Source organism: Bactrocera latifrons, unplaced genomic scaffold (genome assembly GCF_001853355.1).
Source record: "Bactrocera latifrons isolate USDA-ARS-PBARC rearing strain unplaced genomic scaffold, ASM185335v1 scaffold_131, whole genome shotgun sequence".
Classification (NCBI taxonomy): Eukaryota; Metazoa; Arthropoda; class Insecta; order Diptera; family Tephritidae; genus Bactrocera; species Bactrocera latifrons.
The window spans coordinates 678,241-691,098 of NW_017534753.1; the positions used below are offsets into that span (position 1 = coordinate 678,241).

Genomic DNA, 12,858 nt, shown 5'->3' on the forward strand with positions numbered 1-12,858 from the left:
TATGTATGTAATTTGAAGTAGTGGGTCATAATCAATGAAATACTCAATTGCGAATTTTTTACCATACGTTATTTTGCATTTTAGATGACGATATGTAGTTTCGATTAGAAATGGCAGTGCAATTACGTAAGGGAAGAATTCGGGACGCTACGCAAAATTTTAAGAAACCACTACTACTTTGCCATTATTTATAATGCATTGTTTTCAATCGATGAAAGATGCGATCAGTTGAAATTTAAATGCATAATAAATTGGATGCATTTAAATTGATCAACTTATAGAAATGGGAACGTAGTACAAGCTATTATAGAAAAAATAGTCATACAACTACACCACTAGACGTTTCGAATTATATTTGTTGAAATGAATTAATACTTGTGTTGCTACCAATTCCTGTGTCCGTAGCTAACGGAGAACGCAGTTTCTCTAACTGAAAGTCACAGCTCAAAGTCAGAAAATTTGAACATTTTATACTCCTGCAATTATATAAATACTAGAGGATAATTCCACGCTTCACTGTGGCTGATATATAGATAATACTCCTACTCCCATCTATATGATTTCTATTAGTTGGATTATAACTATTAGTTAATGAGATATAGCATTTTTGTGAAGCAACTTGCGGTAGTTTACAAAAAATTGGATCATAAAGCATTTCGTGTGTTAAAAAAGCATTGCTTTTTTTGGGGAAAATTCTGTTGAATTTGTTCTCAGGGAAATAGACCGTTGAAAAGATATCTGCTAAGCCGGAAACAGGCGAAATGAGAATAGTAGGTGCCTAACAAGTTCATAATCCAGCAAAAGCAATGAATAACTGATTCTGAGAAGTGTTTAAGTGCTCTTTAATCGGAAAAAGCCGAATTTTTGCGTTACTAATAGAAACAGTCATTCTAGTGGACTGCACATGATGAACAGGTTCTCATGCGTGGAAAGACGAAAAAGGCGGCTGGAAAGGTTATAAAATCAGTCTTTTTTGATGCACGTGCATACTCAACGTCTATATGGTTGCATCTTTTCTACTATTCCAAATACTTAGCAACTTAGTACTATTTTTGAGGAAGGATCTAATTAAAATTGTACGCATATATTCAAATGATTCCTACAAACATGAATTTTGCAATTATTATTTTTTCAGTCAAATCGGTTCAGCCGTTCTTGAAATAGGTGTAACTAACACAACTTTCTTTTATATGTATATCGTCACCTGAAATGCAAAATAACGTAACAACATTTTCGGAAATTTACAGTGGCATGAATTAAACAAGACATAAAATGGAACATGAGTAAACAAAATTTTTAATATTGGTTAAAACTTTTTTATATCTGAGCGCAGAACCGGAAGGTGACGATATGTATATAGATGTGAGGTTTTTTATTGTTTTTGTTATTTTTTTTTTTGGTTTTGAAGAAATGAAATTCTCAAATGATTTCTGCAAACATGACTTTTTAACAAATACTTATAATTTGAAATATAATTTTTGCTTTTATGAGTTGTATTGGATTCTAATATAAAAAAATGAAAATTAGCCTATGGTCTTACCCTAGTTCTACACTACCTCCTCACCAATTTTCAGCCAAATCCGTTCAGCCGTTCTTGAGTTATAAATGGTGTAACTAACATGACTTTCTTTTATATACATAGATATACATATACCTATGTATATAACTCATGCATTGACATATGATATATATAATAATTTTCGTTTTTCTAAGAGACTTTATGCCGAATATTTACCTATATAACTCCGATTATTATATACTTATATATCATATGTATGCATTATATGGGATTTGGGATAATATCGACAGGATTTTATGTATTATATTTTTGGTAGTATCACATACTATACATATAATAAAATGTTCCCTGAGATGCAGTGAGGTACCTCACATAATATCACTAATCATATGGAGTGAAAGCCACCCCATACTATATATTTTTGTTATGTGGGGGTTAGGCCAAGTTTTCCCCCGATTTTACCTATTTCACGAACAATTATGTTCTGTTCTGAGTAAAACTCGCTCTCACATTTTCATTGAGATAACTCACATGTCGGCCGATATGTGCGATATAAAGAAACCCGGAAATTCAGAAATCTTTTTTGTCAGGTGTATGCAATTCCTTACTTCCCTATTGATCCGATTCAACCTATTTTGACACACAGACATAATATTGTAAGAAAAGGAAGGATCAATACTTAAGGTAAAAAGTCAACCATAGGTAGATTCCAAATATGTATGTATACATATGTGTTATCTACTACACAAATATGCATAATATTTAAAACCTTCTTAAGAATCATAGATATCGTAGTCTGTGGTGCCAGGTAAACCCCAATTTTTTATCATGGTAAGGTAACTCAAAACTATCTATCCATTTAGTTACTATTCATCTTTTCTTGAGCAATAACTGAATAGAATAGTTTTAACTTTTGGTTTAAAATTTTTTTAATGTTTAATTATGTGTCAAATTCTGATATTTTGGGTTGGTTATACCAATGAAACTTCGACTGGCAATAGTTAATGTTCATAATACCAAAAAAAAAATTTGGTGATTCTGTAGTTTGCTTTAACTTCATTGTAACTGAGTAGAGTTGAAAACCGTTCTAACGGTATATGTTAAGCCTTTGGAGTATGAGTGTTTCTGATTGGTTTTCTATAGTAGTGAATTTAGACGATCTGCCTCATAATCTTATAAAATGAATGTTTCTCTCCGACTCAAGCAAATCATTCGATCCACTGAGTTTTATTGCGCCTTGTACAATCAAGGTTTGGTTACAAAAACTTTGACGCTCAAATGAGAATTCGGGTGAATCAGGCCCTTCAGAAATTGCAAACGAAGAGTTGGCACATCATTGGGAGTTACAGCAACCGTCAACGCTAAGACTAAACCACTTGGGTTTGAGTTTGGGCTTCTGATTCGCAGTCTCTCATTTGTACCGATGCACCAGAAGTCGCATACGTACTTTATTGTCGCATGCAATCTACGGACGGTACGATTAAGGTCATGCTAGTAGCAGCGCGAGCCAGAGTATCACCTCAGAAAGCGATCTCGTTTCCACGACTCGAGCTTTGTGCGGCTCATTCGGGGTCAGAGTTAGTGAAGGACGTAAATTCAAATGTGTACTACACCTCTAAACTATACACATGACCGGACTTAACGGTTACATTTGTGTGATTAAAAGGCAACCCTAACCGCTGATCTGTATTCGTGAAAAATCGCGTCGCTGAAGTACAAAATGTTCTGTTAATCCCGCTGATTGCGCTTCAAGGGGCTATTACCGTCACAACCACATCAACTTTGGTGGCAAGGTCGCCAATATCTGCATGAGAACAATAATAGTTAGCAGATCTCTGAAGAATCGCACACTTCAGATCTTGGGCTAAAATCTACCAAGACTACAGCCAGAGTGTCATGCAACAAATTTTGTGCATCTCCGCTTCCTTAGTACGTTTCATCAATAAGGAATAGTCTAGTGCCGGGATACGAAAATCGAGCAGTTTGTCCAGCGTTGAAAATCAAAACGCTAAAATAGTATTGGTAAAGTATACACAGTTTATTGCTTTTAAAAAGGAAATTTCTAATAATATAACAAAACAAAAGTGAAATGTGAGCTATATATGAATATAGTGTATATTTAAACAAAGTGAAAAATGTGAATAAAATTTAGTGAAACATTGTGAACTACTATGTGTAATTAATACAAATTTTTGAATTTTTAATCGGAAATATTTTATTCCTCCTCTGGAGAAACTGCCCTATCCGCACATACCCCATTTATACCGAAATTCGTTTTCGCTTTATACCAATAAAGAGGAAGCCTGTGTGAACTCGCGTTCTCGACTTCGATGTCCACACGCCTGGACACTTAATGATTGGCGACCCGGTAAAGGGACTTCTCGATCTTGACGGTGAGGTTTTCAACTGAATTTTATTTTGACGTTGACAACAATTGCGTCTTAGACAGCATTTCTGAAATCGTTTGCAAGACTTGTATCTTGTCAGTCTTCAACGCCGTTCAAAATGGGTAGGTTTAATGCGGAATTTGCAGAAAGATGGCATCGTTATCATACATAAAGGCAACACGCCCCCCATTATATGGAAACTTCGTCGTGTTATTGGCGCTTCTCCAAAACTGATAGTCAAGTTCGGGTTGTAAAATTGGTGAAATTAACTAAAGTATCAAAATACGTTCACGTTTAATAACGGCTAGATGTGTGATGCAAAAGCGGATTAAAATGAAAGACGTGCTAAATGTTCGAATTCCTTTACTGAAGAGAATGTTAAAACGGAAGCTAATTTGATAGCAATCTCATAAGTGTTGCCCAGCAATGCTTAAACATATGTTTATAAAGATGCTGCCAGATAGGCCTGAACAGTTATTAAAATATACGGGGTGTTGTGGAATCGAAGGTAGATTTGAATAGTTATCGGAATTGCAAACAAATTCTGATTATCGATGGTGTTACAGAATCTGATTGGATTTTTGTCATTTCGAGCAGAATCAAAACTTAAACTTAAAGTTTTTAATGAGTTCTGATTTAAAGGAAGATCGAATGTATAAACACACATTTGGGTGTTAAATTACTTTTTGCAAATCTTCTTTAAATATCTGTTTTTTTCCAAAAACTCAATAATTAAGGCATTTTGTGTTTTATTCTTATTTTTTTCCATAGAAATAAATTCGAACATCAAACCGGTAAAACAGTGTGGAAATTTTCGTAATCAGATAAATATTCTCTCATTCACTATTTTTCATCACTATTTTAAGCAATAAATATCAGTGCATATATTATTCCAGGCCACTCTTTTTCGAGTTCTTGAAATACTAGTTAAGTCTGCACTAGATCTTCAAATGATGTGTTGATTTAGTAAAAAAATATAAAGTTCTTGTAATTCAGCTGCACAAGTTCCCATAAAATTCAACTAGTAGGCTAATGAATTAATAGCTTTGATTCTTGACTGCACTACTAAATATAAACTCGACATAATGCGTGCGTTATCATAAGATTAGATACGAATGTTCTTTATATCAAAACCATTTTTTAAAGAAATATTAACGGAGCACCTTCAACATCCTTAGCCTTATGGCTAGTATTCGATATACGGTATAAGCAGATTTTCATTTACCAAAAAGTAGTTATGAATCATAAAACACTGATCTTTTAGGTTTACTATAAATCAACCATTAAACCATGTTCATAGTAGGGCTTTTCAATTTATTCGAATAGCCGGTTTAAAATAGTTCGTATGAATAACATTGTGATTATTCGAACAAGCATTGCTTCTGCTGCCAGTATTTGAATAAATAAAATTGTTTGAAATAGAACCATACTTTGATTTTAGCTTGTTATAAATTTGTTACATACCAATAGTTTCTACATATGTATAAACTTATTTACATAGAAAAACCATTTTAATTAATTATTTTAAAAACTGGACTATTCCAATGAATAAACCCTTACTTTTCGAATAGTCAACAATTGTCGAAAATGAACGGTTAATCGAATAGTCGACGGCCTACGACTATCCATAAACTGCAAACAGAATATTATTATTCTAATAATACCATATCCGGTTAATGCTGTGAGTCGATTATTACAGAACATCGTTGAAATTACTTAATTGTACCGTAAAATATCAATTGTTGGCCGTGCTTCTTCTTCTTATTTTGATTGAGAAAAATTTTATTGCATTTCGTTCAGTTCTGTATCTTGCAATAAAAAAGGATTTGATTGTGCTTCTATTGTATCTGAAGATCGCTGAAAAAAAGTCGGTAAACAGTTTTCAATAATTTATTTTTAATTTATATTTTTAAACATTATGGAAAAAATAATAACAATTGCATCAAGATACTAAAGTAAAAAGTTATGTAGTATTTTTCAAACAATGCTTTTATTAAAACGATGATTGATTAATAGAAATATTAATATTGTACCCAAGAATTACGAAGTCAAGGGAAAAATAATTTTTATTTAATTCATTGTCAATTTACTATAGATTCAAATAAAAAAAAACTGATTTTTGGAATAAAATCTTGGAATATTTCTTCAGCTGCAAAGCTTTAACGTTCTGACATTTTGCCGTCCCTAAATAGTGCCGTTCTAGGTCTTGGCTTCAAGGACTAGGCGGAAATCCATCACTTTTCATGAGCACAATAAATTTCTAAAAATAGTTCAGATCTGAGTGGAGCCCCACACTTAAGCATTCTACTTAATGGTCATAACATCATTGAAATCTCTTGTACTATATTAATACTTATAATTTATTATTTCTACCTGTTAATAAAAAAGCGAAATTCTAACGACGCTTACTTTTGTACTTCAACAGCGAACGTGATATGAAAGGTTTAAGATTTTTATGTTTTTTTCTTATAAAGCAATTATTATTGTTATTGCGTATTGAACACCAATGATTGTAATCAGCTGATCGCTACTGTGAAATTCATTTAAGACACACATTAACTAATTCATCACTCGAGTAGTTCCTTCGATCCTTGTTCCAAAATTCGGGATACGTGTACGTTATTGTAGTACATATATGTATATATTTAACTTATTACGTCCTTAAATCTATTTACCTTATGTTCACAAACATATACACTTAAATTTATTGCTGCTCTTAATTATTACGTATTAGATAACATAAATAGTACAAAGACTTTAGAATGAATTGGCGCTATCATCACTTGCATATCAAGACATACACACATAATTTTAGTAATTTATTGTTAATTTGTTTAAAACATGTTTGTGGATAAAAGGCGAAATACTGTTTTATTCACAGCCGAAAATTAAAGGCCGTTATTGGCTAACGTCTGAGGTTGTGCGTCCTGAGATGTACGAGGTAGCAGATATTGTTGAGAGGATCTTCGCTGAAACAAATCGGACACGTATTTCGCCTGCAAGGAAAAGAGAGATCATAGATGTTTGTTAAATTTTTTCTTTATTTTGGAAGCAGTTGATGCAGCTGTTCATTGGTAACTTAGTATGTATTAAAATCGAAATTAGAAATGAATACAATATTTCTTGAATCAACCTTAATCGGCGAGTTTCTGTTATTGAATGAAATTTAACGCTTGAAATATTTATTTGCAGACCAGTGTAGAGCTTACTCTAAGCAGAAATCAATTTATTAACAACTCTTTTAAAAAAGTCAAGAATATGCCAGCATTACAAAGAAGCTAAACTTGATCAGAAAATATGGCGCATGATTAACGTAACATCACTTTTCATTAGTTTACAGGCGAAGGAAAAACCATACAATCATAGAAACCACTCATATTGAAACAAAATTTTAGTTTCAAGCAACAAAAAACTCTATTTAGATTTTTTTTATTGTACCTGTTTTGCATATTATATGGGAAAATCAGTTCTGCATGCTATTCATAAAATGAGTAGAAAGTTTATTGACTTCAGATAATGTTTTGAAAATTTGTATTTTACTAAAACAGATAAATTGTTAAACAAAATTTGTATTAGATCTTATGTCTTAAAATCGGGAAATGGAAATTCTTTTAAACTACAAGTATATGCAGATAAGAATCGAATTGAATTATACACCAGTACTTCTGCATGTAAAATTTTATGTGTATATTTTATTAAAATGTTAAAATTTGCTAGTTAAAAAAGTAAATGATAGCTGGTTCTATGTTTCAATAATAATAAAATATATGTAAAAACCATTAAACCTTACTATTTAACTGAACCTATTCCGAGACTTACTAAAAGTGGTAACTCAGTTTTAAGTTATTCTTATACCGGAAATTTGTACTGTCTTACAGTCACAAGTCTCTAATTAAATTAGAGAAAAGATTTGTGACTTGAGTCGGTTTCGCAATTCAGTACGTAACAGTCACAAAAATCTCTCAATTGGAAACGAAAAGGTCTAAACAGCTCTTACATTTGTAATATATATTGTCATAAATAAATGTATGTGAAATTGATTTATTTTTAACTTTTTCGTATTTGAGTTGCTCACAAAATATAAAAAGAACGACAATCGATTAATGTCTGTGATGGTATCTGTAAGTGAAGTATCAGTTGTCCTCTTACAGAATTGCGCTATCAAATTAGGCAGTTTTACATATAGATAAGGTTAATGCCGTTTTTCTTGATTTAAGACGGAAAAGTTCGGCTTTCGGATTTGAAAAGGAAATGACTCGTAGGAAATACAGTGGAGACAAATAAAATAAAACGACTGCTAATTTTATTGCTCTTTAAAGTTCTCGTTTTTTATTTCAAGTCTCAGCTTTTGAACTTCGGATTAAACGCTTTATCTTTTCTTTTTACGCCATAATTATCCTTAAGTCAAGTTGACAAATCGTATATATATTCGTATATTTTCTGCATAAAATTGTAAATAGTTTTAATCTGTTTTTATAATGTATTTAATGGGCCCCAATGTATTCCAATTAAACCAATCCTTCGGAACAAATGAACGCTAGAAGAATTAAGGAGATATGGTGTCAGTGAATATGATGTGTTCTTATAAGTACATATATACATACAAACATATGTAAACACAAAATTTTAAATTTCCTAAGCACACATACATATGTATGTATGTAGGTGTACATTAGACTGGTCTTTTTTATATGGGAAATTTTTATTTTTGCAAACAGAGTGTATCGCCCCGCAAATTTTTCCTTTTTATGAAAATAACGAAATTCCAAAATCTTAAACTGATTGCCCTAGGTCAAGGCTTGGTACATGCCCACTAAAGTGGCCAAATCCGGTTTATATGGACTTTTCAAGAGACAAGGCACGAAAATATAAGTAAAATGTTTCATACATGTCTTTAGTATATTAATATATTGAAATTAACTTACGTTTAATGATTAATATTCTTTATAATCATTTAAACTTAAGCGCAAAGGTCTGATTTATTAAAGCTACCGTATTTTTTCCTATACTCAGTTACTGTTTGCATAAAAGTTTTAAAACATAAGCCTTTAAAAAAAATCGCAAAAAAGCAACTCTGTAAACATATATTTAAATCGTAAAATAAAATGTTGACAACAACAGAGGAAAGTCAACATCTGGTCAATACCGTTAGTTTTGAGCCGCGAGGCAATTAAAAGTGTGTAAAAAGTGAAGTGTATTTATTTTGAGCTTTGAATCATAGAAACATTATTGCTTTAAAGAGAATTGATATTGATTGTATTTGCAAAATGGACACAAGAGCTAGTGAAAAAATGTATTTATTAGAATATGACGAAAGCCAAATTGTTGGATCTAAGCTGCCTTTCAATGGGCAAGTTTTGAAAGTGTTGTTTTATAACATGCGTAAAGTGAAATTGGATCTTCGTTCAAGTGCGTATCTGGTTATCAAAGAGGTCGAAATTCTTTGGAATAAAGCCCGTATTCCAGTGCGCCAAATTGATAGAAGTGTTCAAAAAGTTGAAGTTTTATATAAAGAATGGAAAAATATGCAAAAAACTTGCAAACGCAGCACACCACTTCAAAAAATGCGAGAAGATCAGTTTATTAAAAATATGAATAACTTATTTGACATTGCGCACGGAAATGTGTTTGATCTAATTAAAATAGAAGAAGATAAAGAGTTTTTAAAGAATCAACGTAAAGAGGGTAGACCTGGTGCAATGGTGGGATGCGGTCGTTCATTATTTGAAAAAGAAAAGCGAAGAAATACTCGTATTGAGAAAGAGGTAATCCGAAAAGGAAAGCAGGGTGGAGAACAATTCCAAGTATTCCTAACAACGAATGATTTGAGTGACAATAATGAAGAACTAATTGATGTATACGACAGTGATGATAATACTGATCAAACTGCTAACTGTAGCTTTCAACAAAAAAACAGAAAACGAGGAAACATTTTATCACTTCATAGCTTGTTCTGATAGCTGCGGCTGAAGCATTGGAATATGATATCAGTACATTGGTAATCAGCAAGACATCGATTCGGCTTTGCCGTAAACAAATTCGTTCGGAAACTGCTGCAAAACTGATGACGGATTTTAAAAACAGCAATATAAATCAAATTACGGTACATTGGGATGGAAAAATTTTACCGTCAATCACAGGAAACGCAAAAGTGGACAGATTACCAGTTGTGATAACAACAGATGGCATTGAACATCTACTTGGAGTACCTGCCCTGTCAGCTGGTACTGGCAAAGAACAGACAGACGCCATACTCGAACCATTAAAGGAATGGAATCTAACAGAAAAGGTATTTAAAAGTAATTTCTTATAATAGTAAATATTAACAACATTCTTTCCAAACAAGGTAGAAGCTTTATGTTCTGATACTACCGCGGCAAATACAGGTAGATTACAAGGTACTTGCATTTTATTAGAACAACACCTCAATAGAGAATTGCTATATCTCCCTTGCCGTCATCACATATATGAGCTCTTGCTGAAAAGTGCTTTCGCGAAATATGATTTAAAATTAAGTGAATAAAAAAATAAATCTTGCGCTAAACAAAGCTGAACAAGACCAATTAGCTCAATTCGCTCATAACTATATCACTAAACAACATCCCAAGGCGGACTACAAGGAGTTATTGGAATTAAGAATTATATTTCTTGGTCGAAACACAGAGCCGATAAGGTTTAAATCACCTGGAGCGATGCATCATGCCCGAACGATGGCTAAAGCGATATATACAATAAAGATTTTTCTTTTCCGCCACCAATTCTTAATGTCGTCAGATGAGGCAAATGCTATACMAGATATTAGTGTGTTCATTTTGAAAATTTATTTGAGACCGTAGATTGAAGATTGATTATTTAAATTTTATTAAAAATATTATTAAATTCAATGAATTGAATGAAATAATAAGCAATGAAGTAACGCTCAAGTTTTCGAATCACTTGTGGTACCTGACACCAGAAGCATCAGGTCTTTCATTTTTTGATAATGCTGTAGACCTTGGGGAAAAGAGAAAAATGGTTGAAAATCTCAAAAAAGAACAAAATAATGAGAAACAAACATGAATGAATTAAACCGAAACAATATTTCAGATTTTGTTAACAAAAAAACAGTGAGCTTTTTCGAAAGATTTAATATTCAAACTAACTTTCTAAAACTTGCCCCATCCAAGTGGCACAATGATTCCGAATTTCAAAAAGGAATGAATATTGTGAAAAACTTACGTGTTGTTAATGATACCGCAGAACGTTTTGTAAAACTTATGGAAGAATATAAAAAAAGGAAGAAGGGAAACAATATATCTTGCAAATATAGGAAAAAATACAGTAGCATTAATAAATCAGACCTTTGCGCTTAAGTTTAAATGATTATAAAGAATATTAATCATTAAACGTAAGTTAATTTCAATATATTAATATACTAAAGACATATATGAAACATTTTACTTATATTTTTGTCCCTTGTCTCTTGAAAAGTCCATATAACCGGCTTTAGCCACTTTAATGGGCATGTGCCACGCCTTAACCTAGGGCAATCAGTCTAAGATTTTGGAATTTCGTTATTGGCATAAAAGGAAAAATTTGAGTGGGCGGTACGCTCTTTCTGCAAAAAAAACAAAATAAGTCCGGTCTTGTGTACATACATACATAAGCATGTAGTGAACACTATTAAGATAAACTAGCGTAACTATATATAAGCAAAGCCACATGCAAACTGAAATTAATGTGCTCAACATCTGCTTTTTTGGAAATAAAATAAGTGGAAATTTTAATTGGTGTACATTGGCTTAACAATTCGTTGATTTTTAAGGCGTTGATTAAGTTAGGAAAACTTACCACAATGACGGCAGTGAGAGCCCCTATTGTAGAACCAGCCAGCACATCAGACCAATGGTGTTTGTAATCGGATACCCTACTCAAGGCCGTGTACCACGCGATAATAATGAATAGGAACTGCAGAAAGTGTCGCAATAGCTTCGACCCATGCCAGTTCATGCGCGATTGTAGGTATAACTGTAAATTAAGAGATAATTCTTTCTTTATAACACAAAAAACATTTGATAATATTTCATACTTACCGCGGTAAAAACCATTGTGTAGAATGTAAAGCTTGAATGTCCACTGGGGAAAGAGAGACGTACTTCTTTTAGCATGCGCTTCGAGGAATCGTCACCTTTGCAGGTGAAATCTTCAATATACCTTCCCACGTTGATAGCATCATCACAAGTGGTGCCGTCGGATATGATGGGCTGGCAAACCTGTTTTACAATTGTATAATGTTTATTGTGATTACATTTTTTATTTACATATAGTTCTCATTTAAAATCAAATATATCTTACAAAGTTATTGTTAATTATGGGAATGAGATATAGTAAGAGTACTCATTCATTTTATGTTTTAAAAGGTCCTTCCTAATAAGAGGATATCAAATTGTTTGATGTTCTCTTGTTGTTCTATATCCATAGTGTTTCCATAGCAACGCTCATCACTTTGAAAACCCATACATATGTAGATGGAGCAACGCTTTCGATATTTGCTACCAAGAATGTTCAAATATATTTGTCAACGCCTGCAGAAAAGCTTATATCTATATATCTATATATGTATATGTAAATAAAAATGAATCGCCAAAATATATGTTCGCTCATAACTTTCATACGACTGAACCAAATTTGATAATCCTTTTTTAATGTCCTCCCTAAGAGAACGGCTGCACCAATCTCGATGAAATTTTCGGAGTTTATTCGTTGAGGATCGGGAAGGTTTAAAAATAAAAATACCTTTTACTTTTCATGAGGAAAAGTCGGAAAATTGGATGGTTCCGAAAAGTAGCTCTTTTTCATGCACATTTTTTTTTTTTTTTAATTTTTTTTTTTTTCGTTTTTCAATATTTTGATTTGTGAATTATTTGAATCATTCAATTTCGGTCGCTTGCTTTTTTATTCCGGCTATTTAAA

The 12,858-nt window shown here is 32.4% G+C and overlaps 1 protein-coding gene across 2 annotated transcripts in view; it reads right to left on the bottom strand.

Annotated features, from left to right (window-relative positions):
• Positions 1-5,877: 5,877 nt before the first annotated feature.
• Positions 5,878-12,858, bottom strand: part of LOC108965011 (putative phosphatidate phosphatase) — a 36,227-nt gene continuing 29,246 nt past the window's right edge. The window contains exons 5-7 of one of the 2 annotated variants that reach the window (XM_018927143.1): positions 11,979-12,158; positions 11,737-11,913; positions 5,878-6,902 (exon numbers count right to left, since the gene is read on the bottom strand). In XM_018927143.1, the coding sequence (XP_018782688.1) occupies positions 6,795-6,902; positions 11,737-11,913; positions 11,979-12,158 (465 nt within the window). In that variant the 3' untranslated portion in view covers positions 5,878-6,794. Of the gene's footprint in view, positions 6,903-8,199; positions 8,444-11,736; positions 11,914-11,978; positions 12,159-12,858 lie in introns of those variants that run through there. The other variant, XM_018927144.1, reaches the window with a different exon arrangement.